The sequence below is a fragment of the Oryzias melastigma genome, linkage group LG13 (genome assembly GCF_002922805.2).
Source record: "Oryzias melastigma strain HK-1 linkage group LG13, ASM292280v2, whole genome shotgun sequence".
NCBI classification, from domain to species: domain Eukaryota; kingdom Metazoa; phylum Chordata; class Actinopteri; order Beloniformes; family Adrianichthyidae; genus Oryzias; species Oryzias melastigma.
The window spans coordinates 7,685,996-7,705,032 of NC_050524.1; the positions used below are offsets into that span (position 1 = coordinate 7,685,996).

General features: G+C 38.1%; 2 protein-coding genes and 1 long non-coding RNA gene across 3 annotated transcripts in view; 2 read left to right on the plus strand and 1 right to left on the minus strand.

Moving 5' to 3' along the window:
- LOC112149190 overlaps positions 1-12,909 on the plus strand; it is a 14,757-nt gene extending 1,848 nt beyond the window's left edge. The window contains exons 2-3 of the long non-coding RNA XR_002919759.2: positions 11,153-11,379; positions 12,700-12,909. This is a non-coding gene — a long non-coding RNA (uncharacterized LOC112149190). The remainder of the gene's footprint in view (positions 1-11,152; positions 11,380-12,699) is intronic.
- Positions 7-2,179, plus strand: LOC112149188 (lysophosphatidic acid receptor 6). The gene has a single exon (XM_024276728.2). It carries the CDS (start codon positions 719-721, stop codon positions 1,796-1,798), a length of 1,080 nt encoding a protein of 359 aa, XP_024132496.1. The 5' UTR covers positions 7-718; the 3' UTR covers positions 1,799-2,179.
- Positions 11,172-19,037, minus strand: part of nek3 (NIMA related kinase 3) — a 31,190-nt gene continuing 23,324 nt past the window's right edge. Inside the window, exon 13 of the mRNA XM_024276725.2 lies at positions 11,172-11,223. Within this exon, the coding sequence (XP_024132493.1) occupies positions 11,187-11,223 (37 nt within the window). The 3' untranslated portion in view covers positions 11,172-11,186. The remainder of the gene's footprint in view (positions 11,224-19,037) is intronic.

Here is a 19,037-nt window from a genome sequence, read left to right on the forward strand (position 1 = left end):
TGTGATACCGGCACAAAGGAGAAGCCGAGATTCAGAGTGTGATGAGTGCTGAGCAGGAGCCTGCTCGCGGGAGAGCCAGACGGACCCATTTGGACTGTTAAAAGCAAAAGAAGAGGAGCAGATTCAGGAGGAAACCTGTTAAAGCCTTTCCCATTGTCACATGGAGACAGGAACCGGGAGGTCAACTTTACCGCTGCTTTTGGGAGGAGACATGCTGGTGGGTGGTCAGGGCTGTTGGTGACAACTGTGCAGCTTTGGAACTGAACTAAAACAAAAGACTGACAAAGAGGAGGAATCCGGTCATGCGGGTGCCTTTTCAGCTGTCCTGAAAGGAGGATAACTCCCCACTGGAACTGTGGTGCTTTCTCCAAACATGGACCATCTGAGTTAAAAAGTGGCGCCTCTGAGTGAGTGAGTACGTAAAAGTAAGCTTGTATCTGGCGGGGTGAAGTCTCTCTCACAGAGGCAGTGCAGGGGGAGGGGAGCAAGCCTCAGCCTGGATCTCCGTCCTCTGGGAGGGCTGCAACCCCCAAACCAGCCACATCAGGAGTCAGCCATGTGCAGCCCCCCTGCTTGACATGGACATCCAAAAGAAACACTTCATGACATAAGTGTCTCTCTTTGTTCTTTTTCTCCTCCTACATGAGGGTATTGTCCGAGGAGGCTGTTCATTATATAGCCATTACATAAGCAACCCCCCCTCTTGCCTCTTTGTCTCATGATGTACAACACTACTCATCTGATGGACAATGCCTCACATGGAAACGTCTCCACCTGCGCCAAGAATGATGCCTTTAAATACCCGCTGTACAGCACAATCTTCAGCATCGTCTTCGTCATTGGACTCATCACCAACGTGGTGGCTATCTACATATTCACCTGCTCCCTCAAGCTGAGGAACGAGACCACCACCTACATGATGAACCTGGTGGTGTCCGACCTGCTGTTTGTCTTCACGCTGCCGCTGAGGGTCTTCTACTTCATCAACCAGAACTGGCCCTTCGGAGGTCTGCTCTGCAAGGTGTCCGTCTCCCTCTTCTACACCAACATGTACGGCAGCATACTCTTCCTCACCTGCATCAGCGTGGACCGCTTCCTGGCCATCGTGCATCCTTTCCGCTCCAGGACAATCAGGACCAAACGCAACGCCAAAATAGTGTGCGTTGCCGTGTGGATGCTGGTGCTCTCGGGTAGCCTCCCGACAGGGTTCTTGCTGAACAGCACCACCAACGACACCAACGGAAACGCCACCTTCTGCTTTGAGAACTTCTCGTCCAAGCAGTGGAAGTCTCATCTGTCGAAAATGGTGATATTCATAGAGACAGTGGGCTTCCTCATCCCTCTGCTACTCAACGTTTGTTGCTCCATCATGGTTCTACAGACTCTCCGTCGTCCCCAGACCGTGAGTCGTGGGGGGGAGATGAACAAAAAGAAGATTCTGCGCATGATAGTCGTGCACCTCTTCATTTTCTGCTTCTGCTTCATCCCCTACAATGTCAACTTGGTGTTCTACTCCCTGGTTCGGACCAAAACGTTAAACGGCTGCTTCGTGGAGTCCGTGGTCCGAACCATCTACCCCGTCGCCCTCTGCATTGCCGTGTCCAACTGCTGCTTTGACCCCATTGTGTATTACTTCACCTCAGAGACCATTCAGAACTCCATGAAGAGACCCTCTCAGATGGGCCGGTCGTATGACATCAAGTTCTCGGAGGCCCTGCAGTCGGAAACCCAATCCAGCCTTCAGTGGAGCCTGAGGAGCCTCAAAGCTAAAGTCTTCCACAATGAGTCTTCAGTGTGACCGCCACAGCCCATCCGTCCAAACCTTCGAGGATTTTATGGAGCACTTTCTCTTATCAAAGCCTCCTTCTCAGGGCAAACGTTTGCCCCACACCCCTTTCCCAGAGGAGTACACAATAACAGTGGGAGTAACTCAAAATGGAGAACAATCAATGAACTACTGAGTGTTAAAGATATTCCCTGTTTGTCTGTATAGTTTTGGTAAGTTGTGGTGCTAACTTTAGATATATCTATTGTATCTTTTCATTAACTTAAGACACAGAGTCATGAATGTACAGAGCTTGATGGTCGGGCTGCATTTCAACTTTGACACATTAAATTTTAAATGCACTGACAGTCATCCTGCAGTCGTGTGATGAATAAAACCACATGCTGACTCGAACACCCTCTGTCGATGTTTAAAATTAAACACCGGGATCTTGGGCTGGAGCGTGACAGAAATGTGTCATTGAATAGCTTCTCCGTCTGGTTTGCACAAGGCAGGTGAGGCACGCCGAGCAGCACAGGTGTGCCTTTGCACAGTTTAAGAGCTCAACTGCCACCAAAGTCTGTCATCTGTGCAGAAAAGAGGTACAAGAAGTGAAAGTGGACAGCTTACTTACTCCAACAGTGTGCATCTAGCTTCCTGTTTGGCAAGCAGCAGTTAAAGAGAGGAAGTCTTAATCAATGGCCGCGGACAAACACAAGAAAACACTTCCAATTTGAGGAGAAAACAAGTCTTTCATAGGCGGGGAGGGTGACTGGCTGACTGCAACAGGAGGATAAAGAAGTGATATCAAGAGTTTAAGCTGAATACTGTTTGTTTTCATTAACCTAGACTGGAATTTCTTTTTATCATGTAGTCTTTCCTCCCTCACAAGGACAGGGTGTTTTTTTAATTTAATCCAACACGGCTGCGCCCCTTCACCAGGTTAATGCCAGCAGCTGCACAGTAAAAAATGGTTTTACTAAGAATTCTTATTTTAAGACACTAAAACATGTTTTCAGAAAGGCCATCTCCAATTTTTGTAGAGTTTTTCTCAAGCTGGAGGACATATTTTACCCCTTGTGCTCTCTTACGTGGTCCAGATGACCCACCCTTACATTGATTTGTGATCCCTAACATGAGAAAAGTGGACAGGATTTTATGTCTGGCACGGACATGAGTGAAGATAAAAAAAACCTTTTAATACAAACATGCCACAAAAATGCACAAGGGTTATGAAAATTAATCTTAAAATGAGTATTTCTGTTTTTAAATTGTTTTGAATTAGGAGCATATGGTAAAAAAGATTTTCAAAAAGTTTGTAGTTGTTGTGCACAAGCTCCCTGCTCCACTCCATTCTGATCCATCCACTTGCAGACAAATAGATGTCTCATGCCTCATCCGAGCTGACATCTGGATCTAAACTGTACGGCTGTATATCTTCAATACTGCTTGCCATTTTTGTTGCACCGATAATGTTAGCTTGGGGGTTTGAGGGGCTGCAAGCTAGTGGGAGAGTGTGTAAACAAAGGGATGATGGGAAATGAGAGCAGGCTTACTCTCCGTTAAAAGTTTTGCTACAACTCAGAGGCAAATTACTGATGAATTCTTGCCATAAATTATGTCCTAGAAAATGACAGTTTTTTTATTTTTTTAATTTTGGCTCAAAACGACATAATCATAATTAAAAAAAAAAAACATTGGGAATGCTTTGAAAATAGATCAAAAGGTGATTGAAGTGGGAATTTAAGGTTATTTGATTATTGAAAAACTTTCTTTAGATGATTATTTCTCTTGCAAGACACATTTTCGTGAAACCAGGGTCTTAAAATTAAATATTTTGAATGATTGTTAAATTAATCTCTAAAAGAGGATCTGTCTCTGCATTATGGTGATGAAATTTCCATGTTGCAAGAAAAAATGGAAGCAAATGTTATTTTTTGCACAAAAAAACCCAATTTCTTCTTAGAATGGTGGCTTCCTTTTTGGTTTTCTCACATTAAAAACCGCTCTCTTTGGTAAAGCATCTGCACCCTTAAAACATGAAAACATAAAATAATATTTGTATTAGTTTCTTATGTACTTTCCCCTTCAGCTTGCAAAACTTCCCCACTAGGTTCCAGCATGTATACACAACATTTGTAGCTTGTGTTTAAAGGACTAACGCCATTGTTTTGCCTGTTAATGAGCATAATGCTTACCAAACAGACACTTGATCTTTATGGATTTTCATGCCCTCGACTCATATATTAACAGATTTTCCGGCTCAGGCTTCTAAAAGGAAGACTTCGGATGTTGGTGTTTCAAATCAAGAAAAGGGAAACTCCTTTCCTTGACACGATAACAGTCATTTTTCTACTCAAAAACACACAACTGCAGCTCAAACACAAGTTCTTTGAAACATGCAAAACTTTTCTCCTCCAAGACATAAAAATGAAGCGCTCGTGGTGCTGCTGGGAACTTCAAAGCGGCGAGGAAACATCGCAGCATGAGAGGGAATAACAGAACGCACATGGTGCTCTAACTTTATTGATGTAGCCATGAGGGGTCAGTCATCTGCACGCTGTAAAGTCTACAGCTAAAATGCTGGATTTGAGGCTCAGTGTGTGAGTCAAGGTCAAAGATTTGAGCTGTGGTGAAAACAAACACGCCTATGAGGAGGAAGGTGACCACAATCTTAACAGGGATACTTCTGGGAAAGCCAAAGAAGGCGTCGCCGCTTCTGTCCACATTCATTTTGGGAAGATTTTTCAGCTTTTGTAGCCACTCAGTTTATTGATGTGAGGATTCTAAAGTCTGATGTGAGCGTAACATCTCTATGAGGATGGGGGCCCCCGCATATTAGCCCAGCAGGCTCCTCTGCATACACAGCCCTTATCTAATCAGGTTGACCTTTCCTTCCTAGCAGGCTGCAGGATGAGAAAACACAGATGCAGCACTGCTTGTCGTCGCTTACATTCTGTTCTGGGTTACTTCGGCTGGACACAATAGAAACACGTTTTTCCTCGTTTGTTGCCGAGGTGATTTCATCCAAACACAGGTCTGGATCCTGCAGCTCCAGGTTTGCATCACTCTGGGATTTCTCCAGTCAGGAGTGATGTCAGTCTGTGTCATGTGGGGCCCGATCACTGTCAGCGTACTTCCATGGGAAAAGCAGTTTGGGTGGAGTCAGCCGTGACATGGGGGTGAGGTCGTCATCCTTGCAGTCACTCCACAGCTCCGGATCACATGACAAGGAAAAAGGGGGCAAGGGGGGGTCTCTGCAGTGGAAAATCACCCAATTTTCCCCCAGCATACCTTATTAATTAGAGGAAATGAATGCAATTACTCTGATATTCTGGAGCAAATTTAGATATCAGCACTGTTTTCTCACGTTTACCATGAATATTTTTAAAAACCGCTTCCCTTCTGTCCCGGATTCATGTTTTTACTTTCAAACTTGCTGGCAAAAGAGGATGAGGGGAAAACTTCTCGAGGGAAGACAGTTTTCCTGGCTGGAACAGCCGTGAACACACAGGAAGTATTCCCACCAGCACCCGCAGGCACAACAGCTTGAGTCACCAAAACGGAGTCTTAAAAACAAACTTCCTTCTAGAAAACAAGTTTTCTGTCTTGCATTAGAATGAAAATTCCATCAGGAAAGTTTACTTTAAGAAAATTATCTAAAGTCTTCATAATAAAAGTTTTTGTTGCCATCTTGAGTGTTTTAACCCCGAAGAATCCCAGAAAAATGATTCCTTCTGGGCTTTTAAAGTTAAAACTATTAGCAGCCAAAGTAATAATTATAAAAAAAACTAAAATATCTAAAATGAATTAAATAAAGCTAAAAAGTAAACCCTACTATTAAAGCTGCACCAATTTCCACTGTTACGACTACTACTGCTACTACTGCTGCTACTACTAGTACTACTACTACTACTACTGCTGCTACTACTAACACTACAACTTCCATTACTACTAACGCTGCTACCACTACTACTAACACCGCTACTACTACTAGCACTACTACTACTACCAATACTACTACTACTACGACAACTACTGCTATTACTACTACAAATGCTGCTACTACTACTACTACAGCTACTACTACTAGCACTACTACTCCTACCACTACTACTACAACTACTGCTATTACTACTACTACTACTGCTACTGCTACTGCTACTGTACTAGCACTACTACTCCTACCACTACTACTACAACTACTACAACTACTGCTATTACTACTACTAATGCTGCTATTACTACTACTGCTACTGCTAGTATTATCACTACAACTACTACTACTACTACTACTACTACAACTACTACTAATGATAATACTAATACTACTACCACAGCTACCACTACTACTATTACTAATAATAATGCTAATACTGCTACCCTTTCTACTACTACTAATGCTGCTACTACTACTACTACTACTACTATTGCTACAACTACTACCACTACTACCACTACTACTACTTTTACTACTACTTCCCCTACTATTACTACTACTACTACTAATAATAATGATAATAATAATAATAACTGAATTGTAAGACTTCAGTTTTATTTCTTTCTCGGGGACACTGCAGACAGACAGAATTAGCCCAACCGCTATTTTTCATCAGAAGAGGACCGGGAGAATGTCCTGTGGTCAGATGAAACCAAAACAGAACTTTTTGGTAAGACCTCTACTGTTTGGAGGAGAAAGAATGCTGAGTGGCATCCAAAGTACAGCATACCTACTGTAAAGCATGGGGGTGGAAACATCATGGTTTGGGGCCGTTTTTCAGAACGACTGATCCATGTAAAGGAAAGAATGAATGGGGTCATGTATGGTCAGATTTTGAGTGAAACCTCTTTCTATCACCAAGAACATTGAAGATGCAACGTGGCTGGGTCTTTCATGATCCCAAACACGCGGCCCGGGTAACGGAGGAGTGACTTCATTTGGAGCATTTCAAGGTCCTGGTGTGGCCTCGCCAGTCTCTAGATCTCATAGAAAATCTTTGGAGGGAGTTGAAAGTCCGTGTTGCCCAGCAACAGCCCCAAAACATCACTGCTCTTGAGGAGATCTGCATGGAGGAATGGACCAAAATACCAGTTGTGAAGACATGTAGAAAATGCTTGACTAATGTAATTTCCAACAAAGGGTATATAACAAAGTATTTAGATTAGCTTTTTTGTTGACCAAATACTTATTTTCCACCACAATTTATAAAATAAATTATTTAAACATCAGAAAATGTGATTTTCTGGATTTTTTTTTTCTTGTTTTGTCTCTCATAGTGAAGACTACAGGCCTCTCCCATCTTTTTAAGTTGGAGAACTTGCACACTTGGTGGCTGACTAAATACTTTTTTGCCCTACTGTATTTTGTCTGCTTTGGGCCTTCACAGTGGTGTAGTGGTTTGCACTCTCGCCACATATTAATAGAGCCCTGGTCCAAAGCCCAGCCGGGTTCCCCTCTGTGTAGAGTTCACATGTTCTCCCGCGCATGTGTGGGTTTTCTTTGAACATGCCAGCTTCCTCCCACAGTGTAAAAACAAGCTTAATTGTTGAGTATGAATTGCCTCTAGGTGTGAATGTGGGTGCATTGTTGTGTTGCTCTGTTTAGGGTGTACCCCGAAGAGAATACTTGGGGGTCTGAAAAAGGATGGATTGTTTGGTTTTATTATCACATTAAATATTTATGTTGACAACATAGCATTTTTTTACTTATATATTTTTATTCTAATACAAAGAGGCTATTGTCATGACTGATAATGGACCAAAGGAGTAAAAAAAAAAAAAAAAACACAGGAAGATTGGTTAATTTCTCGGCTCCTATTTGTTCGAACCATAAACATTCCTCATCAATCTTTTTGAAGAGTTATGCGACCAGATCGGCCTTTGGTTGTGCAACATCTGAGGAATGAAACGAGTAGCTTGTTGATAAAACACTCCCTAAATGACAAGACTTTGGTGAAGATGATGAAAAAGGGAGCGGAGTGCAAAGGCCTGGACGTCTTCTAAAATTAACAAACAAAATGTTATCCAGCAGGACTTTTGTATTTCGCAGTGGCACTACTCATCCTCAAACCTTTATTTCTAGCACAAAATAAGACTGTTTTTGAGAAGCTTTAGACAGAGTCTCAGCATGTTGCGGCCTGTCTGTGTGGTATCTGAGCGAGAGCCAAGAACTCCCAGCATCAATGAGAAAGTCTGAAAATGTTTTATTAGGGAAGTCTGCTCTGCTGTCTGAGTTTTGATTAGAAATGATTCATGGGAGAAGAAGGAACTTGCTAAGAAGGAAACTTCTGCTGTTATGTCTGTGAGTGCATTGAAAAAACACGTTCCTTAGAAAATGTTCTCACCCCACTGGGAGAGTTTTTGATTACTCAAAAAAAAAATAATTGGGGGTAGAAAAACAAACTATATTTTTATTTTAACTAATAATTCTTCTTGAAAAAGGTGTCTTATTACTTCCTTCAGATTCAGTTTTGCAGTTTAGCAACAGGGGAGGATTCATAGTGAGGAGCACGTCTTTACACCTCACCCACAAGCCACGGCTTGAAAAAGGGTGGCAAACAGGAGGTAAATGTTCTGACTAAATCCATTCTGAGAAACCAGCCGGAAACTCCCTGGTGTAAACATCCAATACTACACCTATACACAACTGTGTTTGGGTGGTTTTCTTGAGAAATCTGCAGAACATGTAGGCATCTTCCTCCCACCTAATGGAGAAAAAAATATGGAAAAATGCACACAAATAATCAAAGATGAGGCATGTTCTGTCTGGTGCTGAGGGTTTAAAGAATGGCAGACCAGTCGATGTGAAGACGTTAATCCAGGGGTGTCAAACTCAATCTCACAAGGGGCCAAAATCCAAAACACGCCTTAAGTCGCAGGCTAAACAGGATAAATATTTCTTGAATACTCGAAAATGAAATTTTTAAAACTTTAAAACCGTAGCTTTTAAACATAATTATGAACTAGATATACCATTACCTGCTATTAATGCTAGTGTGAATGCTGCAAGCCGAATTTGGCCACTGAAGATGATAGCACTGATAGCTGAAGATGCTGAAATTGATGACTGAAAATGCTAAAGCTGAAAGTTGAAAATGCTGAAGTTAATAGCTGAAAATGCTGAAGCTGATAGCTGAAAATGCTGAAGTTAATAGCTAAAAATGCTGAAGCGGATAGCTGAAATGCTGAAACTGATAGCTGAAAATGCTAAAGCTGAAAGCTGAAAATGCTGAAGTTAATAGCTGAAAATGCTGAAACTGATAGCTGAAAATGCTAAAATTGATGACTGAAAATGCTAAAGCTGATAGCTAAAAATGCTGAAGCGGATGGTTGAAATGCTGAAGTTAATAGCTGAAAATGCTAAAGATGATAGCTTAAAAAAAACATTGAAATTAATAGCTGAAAATGCTGAAGCTGATAGCTAAAATACTGAAGCGGGTAGCTGAAAATGCTGAAGTTAATAGCTGAAAATGCTAAAGCTGATAGCTGAAAACACTGAAATTAATAGATGAAAACGCTGAAGCTGATAGCTGAAAATACTGAAGTGGATAGCTGAAAATGCTGAAGTTAATAGCTGAAAATGCTAAAGCTGATAGCTGAAAATGCTGAAGCTGATAGCTGAAAATGCTGAAGCTGATAGCTAGCTAAAATATTAACTAATGCCAAATTAGCCTAAAAAAAAAAACAAAAAAAACCAAAAAAACTAAGGTTAGCCAAAACAGCTAGCATGTAGCTGAAAAAATAGCTAAACTTCAAAATATCCTAAAAAACAGAAAAAAGCCTAAATTAGCCAAAACAGCTAGGATGTCGCTGGAATATTAGCTAAAGTCCAAAATAGCCTAAAAAATCTTAGTAAATGCCATAATAGTCCAAAAAGCTAGAAGAATGCCAATTTTTAAAACTTTTAAACCATAACATTTTAGCATAATTATGAATAATAAAGACGGAGATATTATTCCAGAATAAATCAACTTAAACCTTAAATAACTTTCTATATTTTACTCTCCATAAATTATATTTTGTCAAAATTATACAAGTTAGAAATGAGCACAAGATAACATCAGACCATTAATAACAATAATATAAAATGATCTGGAGGGCCGGATAGAATTACCCGGAGGGCCAGAACCGGCCCCCGGGCCTTGACTTTGACATGTGCATTAATCCTATAGTGAACACTGCAAAAACATCAAATATCACAAAGTATTTTTTTCTAGCTTCCAAATATCTTTTTATACTTGTTAATCCATCTTAAGAAAATAAATCTTGAATATTTTGTTGAGACAATTAATCCTGAAAACAATTGAATAATTATTGCCATAATTAACTAATTGTTGGACAGTAGTAGTGCTTGAAATATGATATTTTGATAAAATAGACGTTTTTTTTTATCTGTTCTTCAAGGTCTACTTCTTTACTTGATTATTTATGTCTGCTTTTACTTTTTCTGTACTCTTTAGATGTTTTAACTCCAGTTTTGTCCTCCACACATCGACCAGCCGTTCTGTGGAACAGTAGGATTTATTCGGATATTTCGGATATTCTGGCTGCTTGTCTGAGATCAGGCAGTTTACCACGGTGACGTCATCTGTGGTCATGATTGGGTCGGGCGCTGACGTAGACAGCTTCCCCAAAATATGGCTTCCTCACGTCAGTTTCTTTTTCTATTTACACTTGGAATTTTATTCACGTGTTCTTTTGTTGGGGTGAGAGAGGTCAGGAGGGTTGAGGTCATTCTGTGTGTTTTATCATTTTTTTTAATCGTTTTAAAGCTGTAAGTCATGAAACTTTTTATGAAAACATACTTAATTTAAGACACAATATTTCCAATTATCCACTAACTTCAATATTAAGGGTGTTCTGAATTATTATTATTAACCAGTTTGAACCAAAAGTGTCTTAATACATTCTAAATTTGATCTTAAAAGATCAGAAGAACGCAACTTATTTTAAGAAATCTTTCCAAAAAAAGTTCTATCAACATTTTTATTAAACGTACAAAACGAGAAAACGTCTTGTATTCTATATTTTTTAACTTTCAAGAAGCACATTTCTAAGCTTCTTATCAGAGGGAACAGCCCAGTGGTGCCGACAGCTCACCAGGAACAGGAAAGGTTCCCATCAAGGATGTGTCTTATCTTTGTGAGCTTGCAGCATCACCTTTTTTCCTTTTCTTTACATAGATTATTTGAGTTTGAAGACCAGTGATAAAATGTTTTTAACTTTCGCCACAGATGAAAACAAAAACATAGTGAAACTAAAGAAAGTTGCAGGATTCAGGGCCTCGGGGTCATCTTGGAGGTCAGAATGTTCTCCATCTCCGCCTCACTAAATCCTTCATTTCATGTTAGAGTCCCAGCTCTTACCTCTTCTGCTTCCTGTTTTTAGGGGCAGATTTATCTCCACGTGGGGCAGCTGCTGCTCAAAACTCGGCCTGGATGTCCTCTTGAACCCCGATCCTGGAGAGACAATTTATTGACACTTTGTCCTTGAAGTGGGAAGGATATAGTTCATCGATAGCCCCGAGGTTATCTGCTCTGCTCTGAACCACACAGCTCCACATTACAGCCCGATAAGCTCCGGACGTTTCCAGAGCACCAATAGTTCATAGTGAGGTGAGTAAAAAGTAATATTTTAGGAAGAAAACACCAGGAACACAATAAAAAATGTAAAAAGCAACAAATAGCACTATATTGTATTGGAGATTACTCCTTTTTTCACAAATGTGAACAATTTATTTCAATAATTTGATAATTTCCCCAAATTACTTTTACGATTTTGGACTTTACATTTTCAGTGAGGCAAAAAAATGTTTAGTAGTCAGCGATTATTGGGGTTTTAGTTTCATATAACATCAATACTTGACACAAACGAACTGTAAATGAGAACTGGACTGAGTGACCACTCCCCTCTGGCATTATAAACTGTCCAATCAGATGCCTTAATTAAAGGAGGTGGCCTTACGTCAAACAAGATTCTCCCGAGCCCGCTTTTAAGTGGTCGAGGTGTGGACTTCCAACAAGCTCACTTCTGATTGGCTGTAGTGGCTATCGCAGAAACGTTGATTCAGACTGACTTGAACCGCTTAATGATGTCATCTGATTGGAAAAATGCTGACAGATTGACTTAATTTGGTCGGAACTGAAAGTAAGTCATTATCTATTGATGACATCACAGTCACTCAGTCCAGTCTTCACATACAGTCCATGGCTTATACTGGTAATAGGACTAATTAATAAGAAATATGAATAATTATAAAATAAATAAATGCAAAATAATCGATAAAAATAGAGGTATTAGATGTGTTTATTTCCTTTCCTTCATTTTGTAGTTGTTTGAGTCCCACTCAAACATTTTTTTCTATTGTAAAATCATTCACTGTTTTTGTTAAATTTGCTTGTTTTTTCATTTTTAAGCTTTAATCTTAAATTCTTTTTTATATGTGTCCTAATCATGAGAAAAATGCTACAAGAACATGTTAAAAACCTCAAAAACACTATTTTCATAGGAGCGCAATGGTTTCTAAAATAGCTGTTTTGATCCTTTTAATGAGGATTTTTCCAAGACACTGGAGATGGTGGAATGTGCCTCTTCTCGAGTAGAAATATCTGTTGTTTGAAACCCGAAAATCCAATACATAACTTCCAGAACTCTTTAAGATTTGTCTCTGATAACTGAATCTCTGATGAGCATGACAGACTACTTTCAAGATACACTCTGATCATTTTTTGATCCATTTCTCAAGCATTCCCAGTGATCTTTTAATTTGGATTATGATCTTTTTGGTCAAATTTGAAAACTTGTTTTCAAGAACATAGTTTCTGCAGAACAGCACTAGTTCTTTGGAAATGTACCTCTGAGTTGTGGGTGTGACTGTTGCTACAGAGCAACCCCGACCCCTTTTCCCCTCTAACATTACTTGTATCTCCTGGTAGCTTACAGAGACAAAAATGGCGGGCAGAATTGGCGGTATCCAGCCGTACAGTTCATGAGCAAGATGCAAGCTCGGACGGGGATAATGGAGATGTACACAATCTAATCGTCTACAAGTGAATTATCAGAATGTGGCGAAGTCGGGATCTTGTGGCCCACCCTATCTATCCTGATTCATTACAATTTAAATAAAGAAATACTCCAAAATGCAATTTGAATCTTATTTTTCTTTATACATGAGAAAAATGCCACAAGAACACGATAAAAACACCAAAAACACAGTTTCATGGTCTTTAATTAGGTTAACTTGCTTATTTATCGTGCTTATCACTGAATACCACAGCTGATCGAAATCAGATGAAGATTTTACCTCACTGACGCACAAACGCCGTTTGCAAACTTTCCTTTTCAACCTTTTTTAGTCTGTTGTTCAAATCTTGCTCATCATAATGATGCGTTCATTTCATTCCATGTAATTAATATTTTAAAATTCCAGAATGGTTTCAATTCAAGTTTGATTAAAAGATAAAAAATCTGCTTGTTTTGCAGCCAATCTTCCCACTCTTGTTTTTCTAACAGAAATGTCATGGTTTGAGGTTTTGTGGTGCTAGAGTTTGACACATATTCTGCTCACATTGAGCTTTTTTATATCTGTCTGTTGAAGTTATAGACTACTCATGATTTAGTGATGACAATAGTTTCTCATCTTTCCTGAATTATCTTAGTTTAGAAATTTCTTATTAGTGAATAAAATTAAAAAAAAGGTTTTAGTTATATTTTTAGACATAAATAATCTGTTTTTATCTTGTTTTTTTTCAAATAAATAAACAAGCTTTATCCATTAGGGGTGGCCGATACTGGTGGCAATATGATACCAAGTAATTACAGGGCAATATTGATACTGTAACTTTTTTCTTGAAATGTTTGATTATAAAATAATTTGGAAAATGTATTTTTGCCCATTAAGTGAGTAATAAGACAGAGATTATCTGTGAAAAAAATGTATGTTAGTTAAATATAAACATTCTGAATTGAGCATGCATCAAATATTGAACATGTATATTAATAATTCATAATGCAATAATAATAATAGTAAGGAAACAGTAACTAGTGCAAAATTTTAAAATCTGCCACAATGGAACAAGAAAACAGCAACACAAAAATAGATATTTAAATTAAAGGCAGCAATTAAATAAAGTCACTAGTAAAAAAACAAACACAAAAAACACTGTAATAAAGTTAAATTCAAGTTCCATTAGCCGTCGCACACCATGACATTTGCTCTCCACGTCGACCCATCCCCTGGGGGAGTGGTGAGCTGCAGACACAGCCGTGCTCAAGAACCATTTCGTGGTTTTGATAAATATAAAAATATAAAGAACGTAACAAAAAAAGAACTCTGCCATTAGTGGGAATATGTGGCTCTTTAATGAGGGGTGAGGGGGGTGCTGTTTATGCAGACACACTGTGTTACCAGATTGGACAGTTTTCTGTTTTTATTCAAATCAGGCATTTTTTTTTCTTTGCCCAATCTGGCAACACTGTGGACAGATGGACACCGCGCTCGCATTACCTCTGTAAGTCAAACTCTTTACTGTATGTATTGAAGAAAAACTGCAACAAAAATACCAAAAGTATCGATCTCATCACTCTCGGTATCAATACTATCTGTACTCAGATCGATCCGCCCACCCCCATCCATAACCTCAAACAAGTTTAGCTTTCTGGTTCGTGACTCATCAGGACCACAAGTGAACTATTTAAACAAGAGTTTCTTCTCATTTCTTCATTTTTGCATCATTTTGAATAAGAGCTAAGGAAGTGGTGACACTGATAAAAGCCCAAAATAATATTTTGCACCAACAAACATTCCACTTCAACTCAAAAATCATAAAACCCACAGGTTTGTTCCCAGATGGGGATTTTAGACTTCTTTTGTGGTTAATACTTTGCAAGTAACAACACATTTGCTTCCAAAAACTCACCAGTTGAGCCGCAACATTTATGCTTCTGCTTCAGGTACATTTTGGTGGAAAGTTCAAGTTTCCCTTTTATTTTTAATTCTTTAACAATAATTACAGTTTGTTAAAAATAGTTGTGGGTGCAGAGTATGTCTGTCCTCATTTCCCATCATTCCTTTATTTACATTTCTCCTGCTAGCTTAACGTGCTAACATGCCAGATGGTTGTCAGACGAGGAGAAAAAAGAAGCTTGTGGCCTCTTCGATATAGTTTCTACGCCACAAATGCAATCTTTCAAATTACCTATTTTTTGCTACTACTGATTCAAAACAATTTAATAAAGAAATCCTCAGAAATGCTTATTTTTTTGTATATATGTCCTCCATAATCAGAAAAATTCCACAAGAACATGTTAAAAAAACAGTTTCATCATGGATGGTCTGTAATTACGTTCACTTGCTTGTTTATCTGTGACAGCCAAATACTCTTTAGCTCCACTGTATACCACAGTGATCGAGATAAGGCTGAAGATTTCACCTCACTGGCGCACAAACGCTGCAAAGCAGGTTGCACAGTTTCTTTTAGAACCTTTTTTTTTGTTATTTGTCGTTCAAATCTTACTCATCGTAAAGATGCATTTGTGGAAATTCCATTAAATTATGAATTTAAAATTCTAAAATGCTTTTAATTTTATTTGAGTTGGGGGTGGGGGGGTCAGTCTGCTTGTTTTGCAGCCAGTCTTCCCACTCCTGTTTCTAACAGAAATGTCATGGTTTGAGGTTTAGTGGTGCTAGACCTTGACATATATTCTGTTCACATAGAGCTACTTTATGTCTGTCTGTTGAGGTTATAGACTAGTTTTGATTTAGTGATGGCAATAGTTTCTCATAGATCTCCCCTGAGATATCTTAGTTTAGAAACTTCCTAAAAAAAGATTGAATTTATTGTTTTTATACCTGAAAAATCAGAACAAACACATTTAGCTCTCTGGATCGAGACTCACCATGACCAAAAAGTGAACGGCCTATAAGCCCAACATACTTCCGCGTTCTGTAAATGACGGCTCAATCATTTCCATTGGGACAACTGTTGTTGTCTTGGAAATGGCTGAGTATTTGGAGTTTGCATGCTTTTTTTGGGTCTACCAAGAGTAACTTGTAACATAGATGATGTTAGGCGGATTGTTCGTCTTTCTAGCAAAAAGAGTTAAAATTTTATGTACCATCCTACATAGCAAACTTCAAGAATAATTACTGGCTGATGTTATTTACACGTATTTCCCTGCGACCATCTCACAAACTGATTCATGTCGGCGACACGTAATAGGTGCAGCCAAAATACATAGACGTAAAAGATATTTTAAGTGCATCCAAAGCTAAATGTTGTGTCTGGCCGCACATATTTAATGTTAAAGTTTCGTGGTGTATTAACCTGAATCGGATCTATGCGGCCAAGAAAAACCTTCAGCAATGTCTGCACGTATTTAGAAGTATACATGTTGTATTTGGGCTAATGCTAACTAGCATAAAAGATATATCTAGTATCGCTGTCTTTATCTTTATGACTTGTCAGTTGTGTTGCAGTTATTCCATAGAAGAGGGTTTCTAAACACATGAACAACAAACTGACGTACAATGTAAGAAATAGCGAGAATTAGACAATACCAGGAATAGTACACAGAGTCGATGAATACAGCTAGCCGCAACCGGAAGTAAAAGTTATTTTAAACTGAAAATGCGTCACACAGCTCCACTATTAATTCTTTAATAATAATAATTATATATATATTTTAAAAAATGTTGCAGTGTATGTCTGTCCTCATTTCCCATGATTCCTTTATTTACACTCTCTCCTGCTAGCTTACAGCCCCCGCACTCACGACCTAAAATTATCAATGCATCAAACATGGGGAGCATTACTGGAGCTTGTACAGTTTTGAGCCAGATGCCAGTCAGACGAAGAAAAGAAATGGATCTAGTCATCTAAGTCACATCAGAATGGAGTGGCGCAGGAGCTTTTGGTTTGCTTGTTCTACGTCACACCAACAACTTTTTTCCAACAGCATGTTTTATCTGCTCCTGATTCATTTGAATAAAGAAATATTTAGAAATGCAATATTAAGCTTAATTTTCTTGATACATGTCCTCCATCATCAGAAATTTGACCCAATAACCTGTTAAAAACACATGTTTCATCAATATCTTTTGATTTTACACTGGATATTGCATGACTCATTTGTATTTTAATGTTTTAAATTTGAACTGTTCACTGTTTTATCAATATTTTCTACTGGCAGAAGTCCCAGGTATTAGAATTTCTACCTACCACTTTCTTCCATGTTGTTTTCATCCATTGGTTGAAGGTGTGGAAGGAATGAGGAGGGCTAGATGGTCAATTTTTAAACTTAATTTTCTCGATTTATATAGTTTATTGCAGCACTTTGTGTTATTAGGTATGTAAAGGGGTATATAAATATTGATTGATTTGATTTGAATCATAATGTGCTGTTTTATTTGGTTCTTGATAGTTTCTCCTGACCGGTTTCACATTCACAAATGTAACTTTTTTCTTTTTAATGCTATATTTAAATTACTTTTAACCTTTAACCATTAGAAAAAACACTCAAAAGAAAGCCTTTTATGGGTTTTAGATTTAGTTTGATTTATTATTGATTTATTTTAAGAATTAATCGTAGAGAATACAATTTAAAAAAAAAAATCACACAGGAGAAGTTTTTTTAATTTTTCAAAGACTGAGACCAAACAATAATTATTTGAATGCAGATCTTCATGTTGACCCTTCCACAACAGTCCCATGAGAGAGACCACTTGTTAGTTTCATCTTTTTTAAAAATAACTGTAATGTACCAAACAAGAGGTGAGGAACTGAGTTCATCAGTAAAGCTGTATTTGTGTGAACGTTTCCAGGGCAACAGGACTACATGTGTGAAACCACCTTTAGTGGCTGCTGAAACTAAAGCGCGCTAAGAAAGCCACAAAGATTAAAACTCACACCTGCAGTCAAGTGTGTCTAGAAAAAGATTTAACTTGAACATTCTGATTATTAGTAATAGCAAATATATAATCTATGCATCTGTAAAAACTGTGCAGCACCTCTTGTACTTGCATGAACTGCAACATGTTAACAGTGAATATTAAGGATGTGAGACTTTGTGGTGAAACTTGTATGAGATCATTGTTTCTGTGACCGTCTATTCGTCCCTTTTACAATGTTTTTTTTAAGTAAAATTATTGCAAAATTGAATTATGTTATGTATAAAGTTGTTCCTTATTACGTAATTATACCTGCAAAATAAAGGATGTTAGAGGCCGTTTCTGAGCCTTAAAAGAAGGTTCCTGAGGAGACATTCACCTATAGATCATGTAGAACTTTATGAAGGTGGAGGAGCTTCAATCTAGAATCTCCAGTTATGTTTTTAACACATTTTTGTGGTATTTTTCTCGTGAAGGACGTAGAAAATTAAGCTTAAAGTACTATTCCTGAGTATTCATTTATTCAAATCAAAGTGAATCAGGAGCAGATGTAAAATGTTGTTGGAAAAAGACCTTTAGTGATGCAGAAAATTCACTCCACTCCATTCTAATGCTACTTCAGAGCAATCACATTAATCGTATCGCATCTCTTAAGCCATCGTGTGGTCTAGTTCAGGGGTTGGCAACCTTTAACAGTAAAAGAGCCATTTGGGCTTGTTTTCTACTGATCAAAACCTTGAAGGAGCCGCATGGATTTACTTTAGCCTTTAAGAAAATTTGCATTCATGACCTTCTAATTGTTTTTTTTATTTTTTAGTAAATGTGAACTATGTGAAGTATTTTTGGCACGAACAACAGCAAAACTATAAAAAGAAACTAGCATGTCTCAAAATGGGATTTTTTTGTTTTTACCTTTTACCTTTAGTAGAGGTCAAATTAGCGAAAAAACTAGCTAGTTGCATAATTACTAGCTGAACTTCAAATTAGCAAAAAAATACTCAGTAAATGAAATCAACCAAAAATGTTAGCATGTTGCTAAAATGAAAGCTAAACTCTAAATTAGCATTAAAACACCAGTAGATAACAAATTAGTAAAAAATGTTAGGCTATTGCTATAATATTGGCTAAACTCCAAATTAGTATAAAAAATCATTAAAGGCCAAATTAGCCAAAAAAAAAATGCTAGCTCGTTGCTCAATTACTAGCTTAACTCCAAAATAGCCTAAAATTCCTTAGCAAACTAAATTAGTCAAAAATGTTGCTAAAATAGAAGCTAAATTTTAAATTATAAAAAAACCCGAGTAGATAACAAATTAGCTGAAAACATCAGCATTTTGCTAAAATATTAGCTAAACTCCTAATCAGCATAAAATTAATCACTAAACT

Coding starts and splice junctions, on each gene's coding strand:
- LOC112149188 (XM_024276728.2), top strand. CDS start 719: ATGATGTACAACACTACTCATCTGATGGACAATGCCTCACATGGAAAC.